A 25,885-nucleotide genomic window follows, 5' to 3' on the forward strand; every position below is an offset into this window, starting at 1 on the left:
AAAAGATTATCAAATAGAGAAATAGTAGGAAGGCTCAACAGCTAGAGAAATTGAAGTCACTCAGGGAGTATCGACAGTTCTGACACTGAAAACTGGTTTAAATTATGCATTAATATATACTCTTTTCATACTTAACCTTTGTATACCAGTTAGGAAAAGATGTTTTCCTATTTCCCAATTTTAGGGAAAGATACACTAATTTTACCATGTATTTGGCACATTTGTAAAAAAGAAAGCCCTAACTTAAAGTTTGCATGAATTTTGCTCATTGTTCCATTCATATTTATCCTTGTTACACTTCTAAAGTTTGCTTATGTGTAAAGAAATTGTTACCAGATAACAAAGATCTAGATTCTAACCTTTGATGTAAACTTGCGATTTGCCTTACAGTTTTAGCATTTCTTTGAGTCCTAGTTTGAGGTTTCAAAATAAATAATTGTGATGGCTTCTATGTTTACTAACAATAGTTATTATAGTTAATTTAGCTTCTTGTGAGATGCATGCTTTGAAAGCAAAAGTGGTGTAGAAATACAAAGTATTGTTAAAAATCAGCTGAAAATATATCTTTTTCTCCTACCAAATGTCCCTTATTTTAGACTGTTTCCTTCTTCTGGCATTCTTCATCTCCTCTTTCAAGGTGTCTTCTCTAATTAAGTAGCTATAGCCAGAGACTCTCATTTACATCTCTGGCAACCATTATAATATTAAGTTCCATCTATTAACCATCACTTCTGGATATTTAATAAAATCTGCAAAAGCAGTGACCCCAAGCCATGTTTCTATTTTTAGACTTTTTTATTCTGTGCACTGGCCCTACCACTCTAACTTTCACTCCCACAGACATCCCTCACCTTTCCTATTCACTGGCCGGAGCTCAAAACACACCTTCTCAAATCCTCTTTCTTGTTCAGTCCACGTTTTGTTTGAGTCTACCTCCTAAATGTCCTTGGGAGTATTCATACCTTCCCCAACACATTACACTGCCTTTACTGTATTTTACGCTATCATCAGTCTTTTACCTTGATTGCTACATGAGTCTTCCAGTTTCTGTGCCTTTCATACTGCCAGAGAAATTACGATTCTAATACAAATGTGATCACATCACTCACCAGATTGAAATCGCCCATATGAACAGAATAATTTCCTTGGCACAGCCCACAAAGTGTTCCGTAATCTAAATCTGTCCTCTGCTTCCAATCTTTTAATAGTCATCATTTTTCCATTAACCACTATTTAGGCATCAGTTGCACGGAACTCATGCCAGTCTCCTTCCTGGTGTGGATAATTGGAGTGTCCCCTCCTCTAGCCCTACCATGGCCACTTACATACTGATAACTTCAACTCACTTTCTTATTTTTATTTAAATTCAGTTAGCCAACATATAGTTCATCATTAGTTTCAGATGTAGAGTTCAACAATTCATCATTTGCATATAACACCCAGTGCTCATCACATCACCTGCCCTCCTTAATGCCCACCACCCAGTTACCCCATTCCGTCTACCCCTCCCCTCCAGCAACCCTCAGTATGTTTCCTATAGTTAAGAGTCTCTTATGGTTTCTCTCACTCTCTGATGACTTCCCATTCAGTTTCCCTCTCTTCCCCCTATGGTCTTGTGTACTGTCTCTTATATTCCACATATGTGTGAAACCAAATGATAATTCTCTTTCTCTCATTGACTTATTTCACTTAGCACAATACCCTCCAGTTCCATCCATGTCAATGTAAATGGTAAGTATTCATCTTTTCTGATAGCTGAGTAATATTCCATTGTGTGTATATATATATATATATATATATATATACACACCACATCTTCTTTATCCATTCCTCTGTCGATGGACATCTCAGCTCTTTCCACACTTTGGCTATTGTGGACATTCTGTTATAAATATTAGGGGTGCAGGTGCCCCTTCAGATCAATACATTTGTATCCTTGGAGTAAATACCTAGTAATGCAATTGCTGGGTCACAGGGTAGCTCTATTTTTAACTTCTTGAGGAACCTCCATACTGTTTTCCAGAGTGGCTGTACCAGGTTGCATTTCCACCAATAGTGTAAGAGGGTTCCCCTTTCTCCACATCCTTGCCAACATTTGTTGTTTCCTGACTTGTTTGTTTTAGCCATTTTGACTGGTGTGAGGTGGTATCTCATTGTGGTTTTGATTTGTATTTCCCTGATGCCAAGTGATGTGGAGCATTTTTTTCATGTGTCTGTTGGCCATCTGTATGTCTTTGGAGAAATATCTGCTCATGTCTTCTGCCCAGTTCTTGACTGGATTATTTGTTTTGGGGGTGTTAAGTTTGATAAGTTCTTTTTTTCTTTTAAGGATTTTATTTATTTATTTGACAGATCACAAGTAGGCGGAAAGGTAGGCGGGGGGGTGGTACAGGGGAAGCAGGCTCCCTGCTGAGCAGGGAGCCAGATGCGGGCTCTATCCCAGGACCCTGGGATCATGACCAGAGGCGAAGACGGAGGCTTTAACCCACTGAGCTACCCAGGCGCCCCTGATAAGTTCTTTATAGATTTTGGATACTAGCCCCTTATCTGATAAGTCATTTGCAAATATCTTCTCCCAGTCTGTAGGTTGCCTTTTAGTTTTGTTCAACTTGTTTTCTAAGATTGAGTTTAAACCTTAAGTATTCTATGAAACCTCATCACCACTAACACCTCCATTGCTCATATGAAGTAATAGTCCAAATGCTGTTTGAAAAAAAGGTGATTCAGAAATACAAAATGAAGTTATTATTAGAATGGAAAAGAAGAAGTATGAAAAAATTAGAATTTAAGGGGCACCTGGGTGGCTCAGTCAGTTCATCTGTCTTTGGCTCAGGTCATGATCCCAGAGCCCTGGGGTTGAGTCCTGCATCGGGCTCCTTGCTCAGTGGGGAGTCTGCTTCTCCCTCTGCCCCTGCTCCTGCTCCCCACCACCAAATAAATAAAATCTTTTAAAAAAATAGAATTTAATTTTCTAAGTTTAGAATCATAAGATTTTTAAGGCTGAATGAGTTACAGTCAATCCAGACCAAAGTTTTCTGTGGTTTCCATATAAAAAGTAAAAACTTGCCTTAAGATGAAGTTCGGGAAATTTGTACCTAGTTGTGTAATACTGACTGTATAATTTGAGTGACCCTTATACAGCATTCAAGAAATAGTTACTACTCAACTGTAAAAAAAAAAAAAACACCTAGAATCATAGAATCTGAGCTTCACAGTCTCAATTTTTCCCACTTCCCACAGCATAACACTGAAACTTTCCTGAAGAAATAAAGTTTGCCATTATTTGTGCCTGCCCATAACTGGAACTTCCTGATTAAACACAATTAGAAATGTTCTTTGCCAATTAGGGCAATTATGTCTTCTTTACTTTTTCAAAAATCTACTTTGCCAAACACTTTTTTCTAAAAAGGCAAAATATAAAAAAAAGCAAGCAAGAAGTATATAGCCCAACATTATGAGTTGATTGTTAGATTTCTTCGGTGAAAGTTTTAAAGAACTGAGCAAAGTACCTTGGCACATCTCATAATTTTGGTGGGAACTGTTACCAACTATGGGTCCTTTTATGGGGCTTTTTCCTGGAGAAGTTTCCAAACACCCAAAACCCAAAATTTAAAATGAAATGTACTTTAAGGTATATCCTTTTGGAGGCTTTGCACCTCTAAATCATGTTTCTTTTCGTAACTGATTTAAAGTTATATCATAATTGACAGAAGTTTTGAGGTGCTTGAAATTACAATTCTGTTTCCTTTGAGCAGCTGCATTTCAGAGTTAGAGATAGGTTGTTGTGGACCAGTCAAACCCATCTGCATTCAAACTCAGAGTCACTTACTGCCCTGGGATTGAAGTGATTTTCTTCCAAAGTGAGGTCCACTTCTCCATAGACAGTTCTTATGAGAAGGTTTTACCTATATCTCTGGTGTCTTAAAATGGGCCAAACCAACTTCTGAGCACAGGACTCTTTCTTCATCCCTTTTCTTTTTTAGGGTCTTTCCCTACTTAAAATGTATGTACACGTTTTCTGTAAGTCTCCAATGCTGACTTACTGGCATGAAAAATGATCCTGTTACTTGGAAAACAGTTTTCACTTACAAGTCCCCCAGGTCCTATAATGTCTAAACCTCCTGTGCCATTTTATATGTCCGTCCCACCCCATAGAGGAGCATGTACAGGAAAAGCAAACTTCCCTTCCCCCACATATTTCCTCAGTTTATTTATAAAACGTCTTGGAATGAGAATGAGCTGCTTGTGGTTCCTGTGGCTGATTCAGGGATGGTTTCCTCTAGGCAGAGGATGCTGGTCAACCAAATGACCTCTCTGCAGCTAACCCTTGCACCCCTGTGGTAAGGCTGACTGGGCTTATGGGTACCCCCTTCTAACTAAGCCTGGTGGGATTTGTTTTTGTGATAAAGAACTTAGCAAGAACCAAACATCATTCTGAAGTCAGACCTGATAATGGCAAGGCCCATCAGAGCCCAATCCCACTACCAACAACAAAAGAAATCAGAATACATTGGGATACATTTACACTCCTGTGCATCAACCTTTGTTTCTCAGAAAGGTCACAATTTTTCCCTTCCAGATTCCTAGAAGGACAGTAAAGCTACTTATATTGTATTTGAACACAGAGTACATGAGAAGAAAATATCCCAAACACCAGATACTTGAGAGATGTACTTCAGTCAGCCCTTTTCCCTCAGCTTGTATGTATGTGCTGATGACCAGTTAATAGTCATAAAAAGGTTCAAAGTTGTGAAGATCTTTAAACATGAATCTTGCACATGTTTGTTTAAATCTGTTCAGACTTGCTAATGAATAATCTCACCACCACAGGAATATGTGTAACTCTAGTCTTTAATGTCATGTCCTCACTAAATACATATTTCACTTGAATAGATGGAAGATGAAGACAAAAGAACTATAAGAATTCTCTCCCTTAGGGGTGCCTGGGTGGCTCAGTCATTAAGCATCTGCCTTCAGCTCAGGTCATGGTCCCAGGATCCTGGGATGGAGCCCCACATTGGGCTCCCTGCTCAGCAGGGAACCTGCTACTCGCTCTCTCACTCCCTCTGCTTGTGTTCCCTCTCTTGCTGCCTCTCTCTCTGTCAAACAAACAAATAAAATCTTAAAAAAAAAAAAGAATTATCTCCCCAAAGATAAAATGTTGAACATTATAAATATTATGAACTATAATTAGTAATATAAATAACCACATATGATCATGTGGAAATACTGGTAAGATAAATATCACATTTTCTTCATTGTATCAATTTGAACTGATACATATAAAACTCCTGTGAAAGGAAATATTTTGAGAAAGCATGGGAGAATGGATTCCAAGGAACTACGTAGTTTCACAATCAATTTACACGGGAACAAAGGGTAAAACTGTGTTCGCTAACAGACTACAGTTGAAAAAAGATATCCTAAAAGGAAGTATCCTTGCTCAAGTTAAACCTTCATCTATGTTGTCATCCTTGCTTGAAGAAATTAGATGCATGCTTTTCATCCACCACATAAATGACAAGCAAACTAATGTGCATTGATTTCAGTACAAAATTACCCAGTCTCCAATCTTCCAGGATCCTGGTTCAACGAGAATATTTTCATTACGTGTGCGTGTTTGTGTGTGTGTGTGTATGAGAGAGAGAGATATCTATAGATAGTTTGAGGCAGTTTATTCTTAGTTTCCAAATTCCCAAATTCTAAGAACTTTTAATTAAAAACTATGTATGTATTAAAGGGAAATAGTAGATCATAGAAAAGGGAAGCGAAAATTCCAACTCATTCACCCATTACCACCAATTGAAACCTAATGAAAAGTGTACCATCTGCCTAGAGAATGTCATCGAACTTCTGTATTTATAATTTAACATTTGTTTTTTATCTTTCTGCATTTGTCCCTTCAGTGCATCCTAACGTCAGTCAAGGCTGCCAAGGAGGCTGTGCAACGTGTTCAGATTACAATGGATGTTTGTCATGTAAGCCCAGACTATTTTTTGTTCTGGAAAGAATTGGCATGAAGCAGATTGGAGTGTGTCTCTCTTCATGTCCAAGTGGATATTATGGAACTCGATATCCAGATATAAATAAGTGTACAAGTAAGTGCTACATGGCATTATGTTTTTATCTCATCCTTAGGGACTTCCCAGATTTACTGGCCCCTAGAGTATTTGTGATATTCAGTGTTTAGGAAATAATGATATTTACCTGATAATTAGGCTAAACCATACTTGGACTTATCCCTCAGAGCAGGAAAATTTTCACCTCTTGTAAAAAGCACTCAAGTTTTGTGTTATTGCTGTTTTACATTATAAAAGCAAAAACTAAGAACCTGATTATTACTCATGGAACATATAGAAAAGTACAGTAACCATTAATGCCATCTGAGTTCCCATTATGATCATAACATCCAAGTATTTAATGATTTAAAGAATAAATTCAGCTGTTTTTGCTTCAAGAAGGATTCCAGTAAAGCCAGTGAAACATTTATCTATCTGTTGGAAATGAATGTTGAAAACACTGTCATTATCCCCTCTCCTGTGGACCCTGAAAGTCTACTCTCCCCACTGTAGACCCAGTAACTTTTTAGAATCTAAATTCAGAAATATCATTCCTCTGTCATACACCACACGTAGCCCTGCCTTCCTCTCCAACTCCTCTCCTGTGAATGCATCTCAGCCATTTTCCATTGACATCACTGGTTTTCTTGCAAGATCTTCCCACCTCAAAGGCTTTGCAGTTACTGTTCTACACTCACTGTTCTTACAGTTTGGAAAGCTCTTTGCCTACCTACATCTTTGCTTGGTTGGCTCTCTTCTTTCATTCAAGATTCTGCTCATATGTCACCTTCTCAGGGAAGCATTCTATGACCTGCTCACAATAATCAACCTTTTCCCCTTATTGGTCATTTGCCATAGTTATTCTTTCCAGAGCACTTATCACTCTGGAACCACGTTGTTCTGTGGTCCTGGGTTAGTTACATAATCTTTCTGAGCCTTGGTTTCCTTATCTATAAAATGGAAATTATAATAGGAGCTGTCTCACTGGGTTACTGTCCTCACAATAACCTCCACAACTTAAACCTCTTAAGTGACTTAATATTATAACATACTCGCAGTGGTATCTGGCTTACAGTAATCACTATATAAGGGTCAGACATTGTTATTATTTATTGTGTCTCCCCTCCTAAAATGTAAGCTCTGTGAAGTCTTTATCTCTCTTGTATGCTCTGCTATCAAGCAATATCTAGAATAGTGCTAGGCACATAGTGGACAATCAAATATTTGTTGAATGAATGAATAGACTGCCAAAACAGCCCAAAAGCAGTATCTAGTATATTTTGCTAAAGCTCTGATGAAACACTTTTTACTGTCATTTAGTATAAATAAATACTTGGTCTTATAAACATTTTTGGCAATAGACACATTGCCAAAAACTTTTCATAGGGCTATCGATACAATAATTTCAAATCAATGGGTGATGTATATCAACTGAATGTGGAAGAACCCATAATTCAGTCTGGCAAATTAATTTTGAATCCTAAGCGTGTTTAACCCAAAAGTCTCCTATGCCTATAATGCAAGCATACAGACCTGGACCAGCAATAGATAAGTGAAGATAATGAAAGCATATTTCTTTCCTTTTTTTCTATTTCAGAATGCAAAGCTGACTGTGATACCTGTTTCAACAAAAATTTCTGCACAAAGTGTAAAAGTGGATTTTACTTACACCTTGGAAAGTGCCTTGACAATTGCCCAGAAGGGTTGGAAGCCAACAACCATACCATGGAGTGCGTCAGTATTGGTGAGAAGGAACTCTAAGGTTTATAGGGGAGGAGAAACACCTCAGATGATAACATCAGTCCCCATGGAAATGCTGCTTAAAGTCTTATTTCACAACTACCTGAGAGACTATTTCCAAGAGGCTTTCTTCATCCTTCCTTACAAAGATACCATCTTAACAGAGTTCCCACAGCCTTACCCAGCATGTATCACAGTATAATTTAACACCCCATGGGTGCCCCATTATTTCTGAGAGACTGTTGGCAACTGTTTTAGCTATTCTGATCATTACATATTTATTTTATATCATTATTATACAGTGAAGTTCTACTTAATTTATTATAGACATACTTGCATATGTCTTATATAATACACACACATACACACACACATACATATTTGCTCTTAAACTAAATTTCCACATTAGGACAAGAGTTTCACGAAACACTTAGGTCTGATGTCAAGCATGAGTAATGTTGTTTTCCAAGAGGAGAAATCACTCTCTGGGTATGGCCCATTGACACTCAGTAGATGAGCCAAAGATCTACAGAACTGGAGTGGATATAGTTGAAAATATGACTTTTTTCTCTTGCATTGCTTTGCTGAAATGCTCTACTTGCACAGGTATTCAAAAACAAGGAGAGGACTTGGGACTCACTCAAACTGACAGGAGGACACAAGTCACCGGGTCTGATTAAATGCAGGCTGAATTTCCTGGGAGGGACGTCCCTCAGACCAGTTGTTTGTCTAAATAATGGATCACTGTCAGGCTCTATTTTCCCTCTTTTGAGTGTTGCACACCTACTACAGCTATGAGTTTGATGAACAGTTGGGGAGCAGATGCTAAGTCAAAAGGGAAAACAGCATACTAAATCTCAAAATCCCCTGGGCAAGAGCTACAAGAACCTTTGATGCTGCACTGATATTGGCATATGCGTGCAAATATTCTCCTGATTCAGTACAAGATAGTCTCCAGGACTCCCCTGGGGCCCGCACAGATAGATCTATTAGAATCAAAAGTGTAGAATAATAACTATAACGTGGTGGTTCACCTGTTTCAGGTCCACAAGAAACACTTAGTTCTAAACAAACTTCGTAGAAGAATGAAACGAATAGATAATATTTTAAAGATAATTTCAGAAGCATCTGGAAAACAGCAAGCATGAAACAGTTCATGGCTCATTTTGGTTTAGTCATTTTTTCCCCCCTCTAGTCAGTAAAGACACAAAGAAACAACTTAGAAATAGGGTAAAACATACATGAGAAAGCACTTCAAGTCCATCTCTTTGTAAGTCCTGAGGGCTGATGATTAAAGGTAATAAGTTCCAAACTGTGGAAGAAATAGGAAACAGTTCTGTGGAGTACTCAAGGACAGAAATTCAGGATGAGTTGTAGAAAGTTTGTGGTCTTTCTCAACCCAGAAAAAAGAGCACATGTTTAGATTCTCTTAGCCGTTGAAAGTGTAGCATTCAGTCCTTGAAAGGCTGTTTATCATAAATGTATTAATGTTTTTCTATCATAGAGAGCATTTAGCACCTGGCATTGTTGGATTAACTAGTAAAGCTGACTGTTAATTTATCCTACTATTTAGACAAAAACTATCTCTTAACACAGTTAAATTTAAGCAATTTATATGTTTAAGAATAGGGGTTAGCAATCTAAAAGCCATTTAGTGAATCTGGCTCATTGAACAGTTAGGTGTAAATGACCTAGGACACGGTAATAGTGCAAATCCATGACTTTTGTTCAGGGTTCTCTCTTGTCGCTTGCCGTAAGGGATGGCTCCCGTCATGTGCTCTCTAACCAACAAGCAGTAGGTGAGCCATGACTGAGCTTGCCCCAGAATTTCATGAAAAATGATGAACTGCTTGCTTGGCACAAAGAAACATTAAAGCTTATTCCTTTAACAGAGATGAAACTATGACCGAGAGCATGAAATAATGGTTCCAAGGACACAGTGTGAGTTATTGTCAGTGCTATTATTAGTATCTTGACTCTAGCTCTCTGGTGCTCACCAAAGATACCGAAGAAGGTGCCCCTCCCTTTGCTGAAATCGACATTGTGTCACTTGTTTCTTACCCAGATTATTATTTAAAGAAAAGGTCATATATGGAGAAAATGCCACCCTGATATAAAGCTAGGGGGAAAGACTTAAGTTTCAACATATCCACTCCTCATGGTTTGTTGTCAAATTAGGCATAAATGTCCATTGAACCCAATCTTATAGGGGAATATAGTTCTATTCCATGCTCTAGATACTTGCGTCCTTTCTGCACTGTCATTATGTCATCCTTTTTGCTCCTCTTGGAGAGTTGGCCTTGTTCAAGTATTCACAGAGGAAGATATTCAACTTTGAACAGTGAATAGCAAGGAACATACCCTTTGCTATGTTCTTAATGGAACCATGCAATTGGTCAACAAGAATGAGAGCAAAAGAGTAATTGTGTTATAAGGTCATTACCGGTGGGAACATCTAGTTCAGCTTTTCTCCCAATTCAAGAATCCCTCTTAGAGCATTTAAGATTATCACAAAATGACCACTTCCAGGGACAGGAAGCTAGTGACTTTTTTGAGACCCTTGCTTCATTAGTGAATAGTTAAAGATTTCCTTTGTTAATATTGTTTTTAATACAGAAAATAGAAGAAATAGAGAAAATGAGTAATTTTGGTTTTTTCCTTAGTTACCTCTTAACCAAATGATGCTCCAGTTCTGTATCGTTCATTTAATGACCTGAGTATAACTTAAATCACAATCCTTTTTGTTATCTTTACATGTTTTCCAAAGTTTCCAATTTTCCAGAAATATTTTTAGAAACTAATATTATAGATTCATTCTACAGTATTTCTCTAGGAAAAACTCTCTTCCTCTCTACCTCTCAAGGCTTTTTAACTAGGCCTTTTTTTTTTTTTTAGAGCTTTTTAATATCTGAACTCATAAGTTTTCAGTATTTTCCCTCCTTCTTCCTCAATGGAATTATCTAAGATTGTCATTAGAATTTCATTTTTTGGGCACCTGGGTGGCTCATTGGGTTAAAGCCTCTGCCTTCGGCTCAGGTCATGACCCCAGGGTCCTGGGATCGAGCCTCGCATCAGGCTCCCTGCTTAGCAGGGAGCCTGCTTCCTCCTCTCTCTCTCTCTGCCTGCCTCTCTGCCTACTTGTGATCTCTGTCTGTCAAATAAATAAATAAAATCTTTAAAAAAAAAAAGAATTTCATTTTTCGGGGCACCTAGGTGGCTCAGTCAGTTAAGCATCCAACTCTTGATCTTAGCCGAGGTCTTGACCTCAGGGTTTTGAGTTCAAGCCCCATGCTGGGCTCCATGCTGGCAATGGAGCCTACTTTAAAAAAAAAAAAAAAAAAGAAAAAGAAAAAGAAAGAATTTCATTTTTAGAACCAATTGTCATATGACTAAGGACTCCTAGCTGTAATTTTAAAAATCTTTTTTTTCTAAAGTCTAAATACACATTTGCCTAGACCACCTTTGCAACTGTGAAAAAGCACCAATGTTCTGGTCATTTTCACGTCACGTAATTTTTTTTTCTAATTTAGTCCTCTTGGTTCTGGCAATAAATGAATATTAGATGAAGTGATAGCTTGCAAACTTTGATTTTTATTTTTCCATTTGCTTTCTTAGAGATGGTTTTATTTGTTTGTGCTAAAAATCCACTGCTTTTGTATCATTAATATCAGGTTGGGAGATATGTTCTTAATTGGCAAAAGATACAATATCATTAAGTGACTTTGTGCTCTTTTCTTTAAAAAAAAAGATTTTATTTATTTCTTTGAGAGAGACTGAGAGAGAGTATAAGAGCAGGGTGAGAAGAAGACTCCCTGCTGAATGGGGAGCCCATTGTGGGGCTTGAGCCCAGGACTTTGGGATCATGCCTTGAGCCAAAGGCAGATGCTTAACTGACTGAGCTACCAAGGCACCCCTGTTGCTCTGTTCTTTGACTAACATCATTATGTTAGAACTAAACATGAAAACTAAGAGTGGCTCAGCAAGGTTCATTTAAGGTACAGAAACTTAAATTCCCTAATTTAGTCATTAGCATTTAACTCTGTGTTACATTCAGATACCTGATGGCAACTATAAAAGCATGTGAAAGAATGTGCAGCAAAAGAATTTAAGTTTCTAAAACATTTAGGTTATATTTTTTGAGGTTGCATGAAAGAATTTTGCTCTAAAATAAGGATCCTTTAAATCAGTAGGCAGCAAGAAAGGTTAATGGAAACCTGTTTTGTGGAAAGAATCTTGTATCATCTAAAGAATTATTGCTGCAAGCTGTTTCAGTTATTGTAAATTAGGAAGTTGTATGAACAAAAATAGAATAATAGCATCTTGCAGATACTTATTTTGGTTAGAAGTGCAGAAGTCTGTTACAAGACTCTGGAAAGCCATGATTGAAAAGAAGAGATTAATACATATAGAAAAGGGGGAAAAAATCTACAGAAGAAGCTTTGGAAAAATTACATCTGTTCATCTTAGAAATCATTTCTTCACATTGATTCTAGAAGCAGTTTCTCAGCTGAAATTGACCCAGAATCCACTTAAAATAGATGCCGCTATACCTGAACCATTCCTGTTAATAAATAATATTTAAGTATTCAACTGCAGTGAATCCAGGTCAATGACCTGGATGCCTTTTTTTTTTTTTCTTTTAAGATTTTATTTATTTGGCGCAGAGAGAGAACAGGGGGAGCAGCAGAGGGAGAAGGAGAAGCAGGCTCCCCGCTGAGCAGGGAGCCCAACACAGGGCTCCATCCCAGGACCCTGGGATCATGACCTGAGCCCAAGGCAGAACCAGCTGAGCCACCTCGGTGTCCTGTGGAAACCTTTTTTGGTTAACCATTCTCTAGCACAGAAGTTCTCCAAGGGTGTTCTTTGTACATGCAAATCAACACCATATGTATTGTTAAAAATAAAAATTCTCAGACCTGGTGCCAGACAATTGAATGAGAAACTCCAGGGGTGGGGTCCAATGGTATGTGCTTCAGCGAGCCCTCCAGGTGATTCTTTTGCACGCTGAAATTCGAGAAGCAGATCTGTAGCACATAATAATTACTAGTCTATTAAGTTATAGTCAGGATCAATCAATAAAGCCTTGGTCAATTGCGAGTAATTATATTAGTGCCCATAAATCTAGAGTGAAAAGTAAACCTACTGCAAGAATGAGTTTACCTGATATTTTATAAGCATGAAAAACATGAAAATATTATATTTCTACCTTTCCCTTTCTCTTTGTTTTCTTTAAGTCATCTTGCCCAAGTTTGTTCTACAGGATTTCTCAGAATTTGAACAAGTATTGATAGAAGCAAATATTTTTGTTTCTTGAACAATTGTGAAAATATCTGTGAGCCCGCTGAGCCTGCTTCTGCTGTTCTGTTTCAGTGCACTGTGAGGCCAGTGAATGGAGTCCTTGGAGTCCATGCATGAAGAAAGGAAAAACATGTGGTTTCAAAAGAGGGACTGAAACACGGGTCCGAGAAATAACACAGCATCCGTCAGCAAAGGGTAACCTGTGTCCCCCCACCAGTGAGACAAGAAAGTGTACAGTGCAAAGAAAGAAGTGTCAGAAGGGAGAACGAGGTACAATCATACTAGCAAAATGTGCTTATTTGAATTCTCACAATTTGATGCAAATTATTTCACTTATTTCTTAGGAAACATTTAATACTATTGCTTGTATCTAAAATCCTGAAAGTTATACCAACCAAACTGTATGTTGGCTGTAAATCACAGAATATAGATGTGCAGGGCTTTTTTTTTAACATCTTAATTTTATTTTATTTTTTTCGTGTTCCAGGATTCATTGTTTATGCACCACGCCCAGTGCTCCATGCAATATCTGCCCTCCTTAATACCAACCACCAGGCTCACCCACCCATCCCACCTCCCTCCCCTCCATAACCCTCAGTTTGTTTCGCAGAGTCCACAGTCTCTCATCTTTCATCTCCCCTCCGATTTACCCCAATTCACTTTTCCTTTCCTTCTCCTAATGTCCTCCATGTTATTTCTTATGCTCCACAGGTGAAACCATATGATAATTGACTTTCTCTGCTTGACTTATTTCACTCAGCATAATCTCCTCCAGTCCCATCCATGTTGATACAAAACCTTGATCCCCAAACCAGGCAAAGACCCCATCAAAAAAGAGAATTTCAGACCAATATCCCTGATGAATACGGATGCCAAGATTCTTTACAACATCCTAGCTAATAGGATCCAAAAGTACATTAAAAAGATTATCCACCATTACCAGGTGGGATTTATCCCTGGGATGCAAGCGTGGTACAACATTTGCAAGTCAATCAATGTGATAGAACAAATCAATAAAAGAAGAGAGAAGAACCACATGGTCCTGTCAATTGATGCAGAAAAAGCATTTGACAAAATACAGCATCCATTCCTGATTAAAACTCAAATTATAAGGATAGAGGGAACATTCCTCAACTCCATAAAATCTATCTATGAAAAACCCACAGCAAATATTCTCAATAGGGAAAAACTGACAGCCTTCCCATTGAGATCAGGAACACGACAAGGATGTCCATCCTTGCCACTCTTGTTCAACATAGTACTAGCAGTCCTAGCAACAGCAACCAGACAACAAAAAGAAATAAAAGGCATTCAGATAGGCAAAGAGGAAGTCAGACTCTCTCTCTTCGCAGATGACATGATACTTATATGGAAAACCCAAAAGACTCCACCCCCAAACTACTAGAACTCATACAGCCATTCAGTAATGTGACAGGATACAAAATGAGTGCACAGAAATCAGTTGCTTTCTTATACACTAGCAATGAAAATATAGAAAGGAAAATTAAAGAATCAATTCCATTTACTATAGATGTGCAGTTTTTAAAAATTGAGTCTGATATCAAAACTATAAACTGCTATAGATGTGTGTTAATTTGATCTTGATGGAAAAATGGTGCATTATAGATTTTAGGCCTATATTTGTCTTTTGGGTCATTATCTTTCTTATCCTTTCCAGCACCTAAAAAACTTTTGAGAAGCCTTATAAACATGAGATCTCATACCATGTGGTATAAGATCATAGTGAAGCGACACCAGCCCTAAACTTATTTTTTTTTTCACTGCCTACAAATCAAAGTAGTACAATTAGGTTGTAAGCTTTTGTAGCTAAAGCTATTTTAAGGGTTACATAGCATTTTTAAAAATATTTAAATGGATATGTGTTTCTACAGTATTTTTTTTAAGATGTTACTTATTTATTTGAGAGAGAGAGAGAGAGAGTGGGAGAGAGAGGGGGAGAGAATCTGAAGCAGACTCTCTGCTGAGCACAGAGCCCAGTGCAGGGCTTGATCCCATGACCACAAGATCATGACCTGAGCTGGAGCCAAGAGTCAGACGCTTACCTGACTGAGCCACCCAGGCTCCCCAATACATGTTTCTAATGCTGATTTCACATTTGAAGTAAATCATTGAGGATATATTTTATACATATAATTCAAGCATTAATGACATTTGATCCCCAGATTATTTTACTTTTACACTAACTTTATAAACCAAATTATAGAACCTATTAGATCCATAATAAATAACTCTGTTAGAGGGGCACCTGGGTGGCTCAGTTGGTTAAGCATCTGCCTTCAGCTTAGGTCATAATCCTGGGGTCCTGGGATCGAGCCCCATGTTGAGTTCCCTGCTCAGCAGGAAGCCACCTCCTCCCTCTCCCTCCGCCGCTCCCCCTGCTTGTGCTCTCTGTCTCAAATAAATAAATAAAATATTAAAAAATAATAACTCTGTGTTAGAACTTGTTCTGAAGTCTTATGATTGCCAAGAAATATACCATTTAATATGGTGTTTTAGAGTAATTAAGTTTCCATTTAGGAGACCTGCAATTGTTGTCCTTTAAAATATAATTTTCCATCTTTCTCACTCATGTCCTCTACTCCACTGCCTACAAAGAAAGTTATGTAGCTTTATGTACCTATTGGCAGTTCTGTTGAGCCAATAAATGATCCTCTCGATGAATTGCAGCTTGAAAGGAGTTTGGGTGCCTCTGTAGTTGAACTTCCTGTGCTTTATTTAATTCATTCGTTCATTCAGCATGGTTTTATTGAATTTTTACTTTGTGGCCACACACAATGCCAAGTCTTGGGGATTCACAACTGAATAGGGTACTACCCCTATCTTGAAGGTATAATTAGGATCCAGTAGAAGGTTGAGATATTTATATAGATAATCACAATATCATATAGGAATGGAAGATTATAGATACTTGAACAAAATTTACTGGGAACAGAGAGGAGAGTGTGCAAACATGAACATGGATCGTTTAAGAAAGAATGTGGATCACTGGTACTTTGCAAAATGTCTTTCACTATACCAGAAGAATTGGCCATTATCAGAATGTATCCAGCCTGCTGTTGCTATTGGTAATCAAGTAGTTAATGTGATAAAATATTTAAAGACATGGACGATTTTAAAGGGAACTTTAAGCTTTCGCAAATTTGTAAGAGGTTTTCATTAAAATTAGGTTTAAGGAATGAAAATTGGCTAGTGAAAAAGGTCTTTCTGGCATGTGTTACCAATTAATTTAAAACATCTTAAATTTTAAAAGTTGGATTTGGAAATCAAATATTTCATCACTCGACTTGTTGGTAAACTCCCATAGCCGTACATTTACTTATGTTTGCTACATTTTCTTGAAATTTAATGACTTACAGGTGGTCCTTGCTCATATTATTCTTTCACAAAGATTCTACATTACTAATCAGTATTCAGCATACTTGACTTTTAAAATATAAGTGAAGAAAACCTTATCCAATAGAAAAATTAAATTATGATATTAGCATTTCATTTGAGAATGTGGTCTTCTAGTATATTTTGCTAGGACTTGACTTAAATATTAACGTTGAAAATGTCAGTTTTTAAAACTAGCTATAGATAAGATAAATAATGCCACAAGAAGTTTAAAATAATAACCTGTGACATGAACTTGGCTTAAAAGTTTCTTCTGGCTTTTTTTCCTCCTCTCTGAGTAGGATATAGTGACATTTACATTTACTAGAAGAACTTCATCCAACTGGAAAAATTTAGGTAGATCACATTTATAATTCCAGATTTAGTTCCACTTTTATTTAATCTTTATTCATCTTTGTATATGTCTCAAAAAGTTTTTCTCAACTGGCCCAGAAATTTAACATAGGAAGGAAACCACTTCTCCCTTCATTTCCTACTTCCCTAACTTAATATTTTTCTTAACTTCTCTTGATGATAACTTACCAGACATGCTATCTGAACACAAAGAAACCAAATAGAAAAATAATAATGAACTCTGGATAGGCCACTATATCAAACATCATATCAAAATAATAATGCTACCTGGAGTCTTCTCATTTAGATTGTGAGATATATATCATAAATATTCATGGAGCTATATCATGATAAATACAATAAAGTGAGAAAAGCTTGATTTCTCCTACCGCTGGAATAGCCGTTACACAAGTCGTTCCTAAATGCTTATAGACTTATAAAATAAGATCTTTCAGGCTCATGGTTTCAGCATTTCTAGAATAAGCTAAAAGATTAGGTTTTTAAAATAAAATTTAGCCTGAAAATCTTGAATTTAAACTTAAGTATATCATCCCTGTCTAAGAGGCTCACAAAAGACAGAGGTAGATAACTCATATTTGGAAAAGGTACGGCGCATGTGTTCAGGACTTTTTTTCCGCTGTGTTGTAATTGCCAAAGGCAAGGTCTCCAGGGAAGAATGATAAGATCCAGAAACGACTTTCCAAAATGTACACAAAGAAGCTGAATTACTGGAAGTAGTTTTTAGTAACAGAATGAGTTCTTCAAGTCGTGAGATGTATTTTAATAAATATGTTGAAAAAATTGGTTGCAAAATCTTATAAACATGCACTTTTCCTTACTAACATCCTTCTCATGTTTAGAATAGAGTAAATGAATACGAGGTTTTAAATGTAATTTTTGTAGCCCCCTGCATTTTTATTTGATGTACTATTTGTTTGCTTATTTTAGAATTTTTTCCCTTACCTTTTAATCAGTCTTAATTGCTCCCTCAATTACCAGTTTTAATAAGAAATTAGTACTATTGCAGTATTTTCTAACTTGAGCCTATCTTAGTAGAACTATAAATCTGAGATGTCCAACATATAGCATATATTTTAAGAGAGTATAAAGGCTAACATATGGAGTAGTCTCACATGGGCATTAAAGCAGAATATTGAAATGGAAGTAAACAAGGAGAAAAATTCATGTTCAACAGTTTTCAACTTATATTTATTGACTCTTTTGATATACTGGACATCACCATCTTATAAAAGGGGTATGAAACAGGACAAGGGAATATATACGTGCCTGTATTTGATGCAAAAGTTTGATACTATATGTGTAGAGGTACAGGGGGTCAGAGGAAGGAAAAGCACTGAATATGTTTCTCATTCATTTGTACATTTCTTTAACTGGAGAGAATTTCTTGTGGCTATTGGGTTTTGAGGAAATTCACAAAGAATGAAAGAAATGATGTTCTTTAGCTAATTGCGTGAAGAACATACTAATTAATTACATGTAGTTCATGATCTTGGGATAGAAAGGAGAAAGCAGAGCAGAGTCATGGAAGAAATGGGGCAGGGTCTACTTTCTTGATTCAAGAAGAAATAGCATCCCTCCAAGCAGAAAGAGAAAAGGATCCATTAGAATATAAATGCAGGCATACCTCAGAGATACTGAGGGTTTGGTTCCAGACCTCCATAACACAGCAAATATTGCAATAAAATGAGTCAAATTAATTTTTTGGTTTCCCAGAATATATGAAAATTACACTATACTGTAGACTACTAAGTGTGCAACAGCACAATGTCTGAAAAAAATAATGTACATACCTTAATTTTAAAATACTTCATTGCTAAAAAAAATGCTGGCCATCATCATGAGCTAGTTCTTATCTTTTTGCTCGTGGAGGGTCTTGCCTCCTGTTGCCTCCTGTTGTTGGGCTGCTGACTGAGTAGGGCAGTAGTTGCTGACGGCTGGGACAGTTGTGGCAATTTCTTAAACCAAGACACAAATGAAGTTTGCCACATTGATCAGCTCTTCCTTCCCCAAATGATTTCTCTGTAGTTTGCAATGCTCTTTGATAGCAATCTACCCACATTAGAATTCCTTCAACGCTGGAGTCAGTCCTCTCAAACTCTGCTGCTGTTTTATCAACTACGTTTATATACTAACCCAAATCCTTTGCTGTCATGTCAACAGTCTTCAGACACCTTCACCAGAAGCAGATTCCATCTCAAAACACCACTTTCTTGGACCATCCATTAGAAGCAACTCGTCCGTTCAAGTCCGATCATGGGATTGCAGCAATTCAGTCACATTTTCAGGTTTCATTTCTCATCTCTAGCTCTGAAAGCCCTGTGCCATCATCCTGCAGTGTAAGGCCGTTTGGTCTGCATTGCAAGTCTGTTTTCTGTGTAGTCACCTTCCTTGATGATCTTCATTAGACCTTCTGGAGAACTTGCTGCAGCTTCTGCGTCCGCACTTGCTGCTTCATCTTGCCCTTTTCTGTCACAGAGACGGCAGCTTTCCCTAAACCTCTGAACCAACCTCTGCTAGCTTCAAACTCTTCCTCGGCAGCTTCCCCACCTCTCTCACCCTTCACAGAACTGAGTAAAGTTAGGGCCTCGCTCTACATTAGGCTTTGGCTTAAGGGAATGTTCTGGCAGATTTGGGTTTTCTGTCCAGACCAATAAAACTTTGTATCGGCAATAAAGACTGTTTTGCTTTCTTATTATTTATTTGTTCAGTGGAGTAGTACTTCCAGTGTCCTTCAAGAACTTTTCCTTTGCATTCACAACTTGGCTACCTGGCACGAGAAGCCTGGCTTTCAGTGTGTCTTGGCTTTCAAAATGCTTTCCTCACTCAGCTTAATCATATCTGGGTTTTGATTTAAAGTGAGAGATGTGTGACTCTTCCTTTCACCTGAACGCTTAGAGGCCATTGTAGGGCTATCAATTGGCCCGATTTCAATACTGTTGTATCTCGGGGTATGAGGAGGCCCAAGAAGAGAGAGGAAGATGGGGGAACAACCAGTCAGTTGGAGCAGTGAGAATACATACATTTATCCATCAAGTTCACCATCTTGTGTGGGTGCCCCAAAACAATTACAATATTAACCTCAAAGGTCACTCACCACAAATCACCATTAAAAAAACACAACAATAATGAAAAAAATTTGAAATATCACAGGGATAAATAGGATACAGAGGCACAAAGTAAGTAAATGTTTTTGGGAAAATGGTGCTAGTAGACTTGCTGGATGCGGGGTTGGCACAAACCTTCAATTTGTAAAAAGCAAAAACAAAAACACAGTATCTGTGAAGACAATTAGGAAAAGTGCAATAAAGCGAGGTTTGCTTGTAAATAAAATGTCCAGAAATATTTCTAGGGAAGAGATAAATGTGGAAATTACTGCATTATTGGAATATATTATAGGTCACATTATGTGCTTTCCCCAAATTAAAGGCAAAGTTGTAAAATTTATCTTGGTTTCACATAGGGTAAAAACTTATATGTTAATTAATAATCACTATTAATCATTTTCTCAAAAACCGGTATTTGAGAAATAGCACTTTATTTAAAATTACAGCATTATCAGTTTTTAAAAAATCAAGCAACTAAAAAATGATGAGTCTGCTTTGTTTCTAGGTTTGTTTCTCCTTTAGTTTACTTCTTAAAATCTTTATAACAACTATTCTAGTAAAGGATCATCCAGTTTTCTACAGGAAGGATTTCTATTAGATATTCATTCAAATTCAAAACAAGACATTTAGCAAAGATTCCCAGAACAGTTCATCAGAATCCAGAGAGATGGATTCATTAGCTCAAATTTGTCGTATGCCAGTTGGCTAGATGTCCTCTCCCCACCTTCACTTCATGGAGGAAGACCAGCTGGCCTCCAGACACTCATCCTGTGTGAGCCCTGGAGGATGTGAGCTTTCTGCTCCTTCCCTGCACCCAATTAATAGACTAGCCCTTTGAGATAGGTCAGAGAAAATTTGAGAAAATACAGAGCAGAAATAATAATGGCATTAGAGATGGTTATTCTCCACTAGGTGTGATTTTGTTCCCCAGGGGACATTTCTGAATATCACAACTTGGGGGAGGGAAATACTACAGGCATCTAGGTAGGGGAGGGGTGCTGCTGAATACACGACCTTGCACAGGGCAGCTGCAGACAACAAAAACTATTTGCTAATAGTGCAAGAAGAACTCAACAGTATCTCTCTGTTATCCCTTCTTGGGACCTACCCAGCCCCTACTGAAATGGGTTGTTTGTTCAAATTCTGGGGTGGACCAGTTGCCACCAATGAAAACACTTGAAAGGTATGAATCCTTGGTAAGGACCAGATGGTGGAACAGAGGGGGAAATTTTCCTCCCCAATATAAAGGGAATAATCAACTTTATCAAAAATTAATATTGCTTAATTTAAAATATTGCAGCACAGAAATTTTCAGGTATATTTAAAACTTCCAAGAAAAGTAGTCCATTGCAGTAAATAACATCCTTCACTCTCAGAGAGATGTTTATTAGTATAAATGTATATACCTCCTCTTAAAAGCTAAGGCAAATTTTTCATTTAATGTCATCAATGGAGAAGCCTGGGAATTGTTTAACCATGATTTTCCCATCTTTTCACCTAAACTAAATATGTGGCTATAGCCATCTCTTGCTTTAAGCCCTCTCCTATCTATCAGGTTGAACTATATGAAACTGCCACTTTTCTAGGTCATAAATGCGGCCAAATATTAGCAGTTTCATATGGTTCAACCTAATACTTCAAAATTTTATCTCTCTAAAGAACCAGACCTAGAGTGTCGTTGTTACTGATTGGGAAGATTACAGTCTGTATATACCTCAACCTAATTCGAAGATTAGGCTTTTAAAAATAGTACAGGTGTACTACCTTTTTTGGAGGCGGTAAGCACTGTTGTTCATCTCTCAAGACTCCCATAAATGCACAGTTCATCTTCAGATCCTTTCAGTCATGGTCATTCATGGCCTCTTCCCTTCATTTTTTTGATTATGTTTTCTTCTCCTTAGCTCTATTACTTAACTTTTATTCCGTCTTCTTTCCCACCAACTTCCATTGAACCCTTGAAGCATCGGATCAGTTTGAAAACTCAGTGGATAAGTGTCCGAATTGGTTACACATTCAGATAAAAGACAGTTACAGCTGCTGTTACAGGCCCCAACCTCTTTCACTGTTTCTTCTGACATTGACATTACAATGGCAGGATCTTTGTAAGGATCCTCTGATGCCCAGGTACGTGGTTTGAAGACCATGCCATGATCCCCTGTATGCACAGTTTACTCCCTTCTGTAATTAATGCAGCAGAAAGATCACAGCCAGCACCTAGCTAGAGGTTGAAAAAAAAAATGAAATGACAATTACTAGGTTTCATGCCTCTAACACATTTCATAATCCCATCGTATGTTCTTAAAGTTCTCAGTGTTAAAGGAAAATCTCTGCAGAAAATGAGAAACCCTTTAGTTCACGCCTTGCAATCCTAGGCACTGTACCATTTTTATTCAGCCAGAAATTATGAACTCTTTATAATGCCAGGTTTACATCACTCCATTTTTGTAGGCTAAGATGTTTGAGACATTATTCATGATGGTCAAATTCATGTGGGCATATTTATGGGGGAAATAGTTAAGTGTTAGCATTATCTGTGTAGTCCCTTCCTTGCTATGGTGATAGCATCATTTTTAGGCTTCTCTGCTGTGTTGGTGTGTACCTCAGCGATCACTGTTCTAAAGAAGTCTTTGTAATAAGTTATCCTTGCAAATGTCTGTATTTTTTGAGATGTTTATAAGTAACAAATGCTTTTTAACCCATTGGTATGTGTAACATAGCACGTACTGGTCAGTTTATTGAATTGAGTAGTAACTGTACTATACAAAGCACTCCTCAGTCCCTAAGCAAGCAATGGTCTTGCCATTGTTTAGGTCCTGTGCACAAGGGTGAAGTTGTTTCAGTTAGCTTTTGCTACATAACAAATTAACCCCAAAACATAGAAGCTTAAAACAACAGCTATCTCTTTAAAAATAAATGTGAGTGGACAATTGGGGCTGAGATCTACTGTGCAGCTCATGGCTGGTCAGGGGACTGAGGAACTTGTGCTAGGTCTCTATCATCAGTAAGGTGGCTAGGAGGTCAACAAGATTCCAAGAAGGAGAATAGAAGGAATTGCTTTTGAAGCTAGGCTCGGAAGTGGCACAGTTCCACTTTCACTACATTATTTTAACCTATGCAAGTCATAAGACCATCCCTGATTCAAGAGTTGGAGAAATAGATTTCACCTTTTGGTGGGAGATGATGCAGAGTTACTTGGCAAGGTGCTGTGCCTACACAGGGGTGTTTGGAGAGCGTCAACCATTTTTGCCATTTACCACAAAGTTTTTCTTTTGTTTACAGTTAGGTGAGTGTGATTGTTCATACATCCAATTTTTATTTTTATTTTTACTATCTAATGTACTGTCTCTTTCCTTGTAAAAACACACTCAGTGGTTTCTGCATCTACAATATTCCTATTGTACTTTCCAATTTGTAATGGGAAGAATAGGAAGAATAAATTAAAAGTCCAGGCCAAAGTACCTCCATACACTCAACAGATCATTGACTAAAGCACCTAGCACCAAGCTAGGCTAAGGATACAGCAGTAAGCAAGAAAGGCAAAAGCCCCTCCCATCACGGATCTCTTATCCTAGATGCTGGCATCATAATAAGTCATCTCACAAGGTAGTTACGGCCAATGATCAGTTCACTTGTAGCATTTAACTGTGTTGAGTTTTCATCTTCGAGCTTTGCCCCATCAGTAGCTGCAGTCTTAATTGGAGTTCGCTGAAACAGTCACAAAGACATTCGTTTATGCTAGCAAAAATGAAATATCTCTGCCTACTTTTGGTGTGGTCTCAGGGCAAATATATGTCTTTCTTCCGTGACCACCATACTGATGTGCTAATACGTGTTTGTAAGATGGCTTAGTAGGGTTAAAGGTACAACTTGTGGCTATGGAACAGAGCTGAGTTAACAGGCCCTTTGGAGAAATGACCCCAAGACCTTGGCTTCCTTTGCAGCCTGTTCTAGCCAAAGGAGATCCCTGCCAGTTATGGAGGGTTCCCTAGAGAGAGAACTCGGAAAGCATCAGCATAAATTTAAATTCTGGACCCCCTCTGAGTATAGTTTCCAAAAGAGCTTTCTTGTCCTTTGCTAATTACAAAGTAAACATTTCTCCAGCAAAGAGACACTTCTCCTTTCATGCTTCTGTCCTCCTTCCCACCTCCCAAATACAGACACTCCTTGAAACTGCTGTTGTTGCTGAAACCTCTTTGGCAGAGAAGACATCCGACATTTGAAGGCACAAAAGAATTATTCTTTCTGTAGATCATTATCTTGTCCTTTTTTTATCTACTCCAGCAACTTCTTCATGGAAGCATTACAGAATAACTTTGTAGATTGTTGTAGTCTTGCAGAAAGGACTCAGGCCTCCCAAGGGGTGCGATCAGGCAAATACGACCAGATTACAATTAAATTCTGTGACATCACTGAAACAGAAACATTCTCAAACTTGTTTACTTTAGAACCATATCATGTTTAGCATCATGAATGGAAATGCACCCCTCAAATAGTTTGATATTTACACATTGCTGTCAAATCAGACCCCAAATAGGACGAGGTTTAATTTTTAATGCTGAACAAATCCAAGCCTGAAGTTTCTAGCACAGTGCCTGGCACCAGTGGGCTGTTATTATTAACATGTACAAAATGGCTGTAAATGGCAGAGTCATCGAAACATCTTAATCCTCTATGTTTCTGCTCCCTTCCGTGTATATCTCTCTTTCCATTTAATCTTCAGTGTCTTTTGTTTTTTTTGTGTAAAGTACCCCATTTCTCATATCCTACATTGAAAATGTTTTTCTATGTTTTTTCTTTCAGTTTCTTCAAAAACGTTATTTGCTAATATAGGAATTATTTCTCTAACAGAAAAACAATATATCAGTATATATCCCCCACTGATAAATCCTTTTCACAAAGCTCACTGTTCTCTCATCTCTATTCATCAGGACATTTTAGTTAACAATGGAAGATTTCAAATTAAGCAAAAAGGAAAACTATTGGCTTTAGGCACAGTTTGCTCTAAGTGCTCAAACAATATCATTTGGGTCTGTCTCATCATTTCAACTCCTCCTGCTTCGGTTTCCCTCTGCTTATTGGCCTTTCTCTTCTCTGCTGCAACACTTCTCTGCACTCAGGAGGAAAGCTGGCTCTGGGCAGTCCTAATTCTATATCCACATTGCTCTCAGTCCAAAAGCATAATGTGTTCTCCCTTTTGGTGTTCATTCATGCATTCTCATTAAGGGACTCAGTTGACCCTGCTTGGGTCACATATCCCATCCTTGTGAACCAATCACTGGCAAGGGAACTGGAGTCCTGTGATTGGTCTGCCTGAGCTGCATGACCATCCTTGAAATCAAGGGACATGTGGGCCATTTTGAGTGATGGTTCTACCTAGAAATAAGGATGCTAGGCTGACAAAACAACAGATACAAATTACCTCCTTCCAAAAAAAAATTCAAAATTTTAAAAATTGAGTTTATGTTCCTGTATAGGGTAATCCCTGCCCAATATTATTCATGGCAGGGGGTAGGGGGAGAATTTAAGTGAGGAAGAGTAAGTTCTCTCTTTATTTTAGTTTTCTTCCTCTATTTTAGACTAGAGAAGCATGATCAGCATAATGCTAATAATATTTTAATTTAACTAATTTTTTTTTTCCTGATTTCTCTGGTTTTCTGGAAACCATTTCTCCAGTTTTATGTGAGTAAAGTGGCTCTGAAATGAATAGAAAATGAACCCACAACTCGTACGAGTGGTTCCTGGTATTGATTTATGCAAGCTTAAGTAAAGATGTATCCATTTCCATTTCTAGTTGCTGAGTGCTCTGTGTGAAATGTACCAGTGTGGGTAATGACCTTTTGCTTGATTATGGACCAGGTCACTGGAACTTTAAAATTAACTCAAACATAATTACTGAACTCTTGTGTTTATACTGTG

The 25,885-nt window shown here is 37.7% G+C and overlaps 1 protein-coding gene across 2 annotated transcripts in view; it reads left to right on the plus strand.

Moving 5' to 3' along the window:
* Positions 1-25,885, plus strand: part of RSPO3 (R-spondin 3) — a 90,649-nt gene that overhangs the window by 30,152 nt on the left and 34,612 nt on the right. For both annotated transcript variants that reach the window (XM_047734990.1, XM_047734991.1), the window contains exons 2-4: positions 5,907-6,098; positions 7,657-7,803; positions 13,170-13,367. In XM_047734990.1, coding sequence (XP_047590946.1) covers positions 5,907-6,098; positions 7,657-7,803; positions 13,170-13,367 — 537 coding nt within the window. The remainder of the gene's footprint in view (positions 1-5,906; positions 6,099-7,656; positions 7,804-13,169; positions 13,368-25,885) is intronic.

The sequence above is a fragment of the Lutra lutra genome, chromosome 6 (assembly GCF_902655055.1).
Source record: "Lutra lutra chromosome 6, mLutLut1.2, whole genome shotgun sequence".
NCBI classification, from domain to species: domain Eukaryota; kingdom Metazoa; phylum Chordata; class Mammalia; order Carnivora; family Mustelidae; genus Lutra; species Lutra lutra.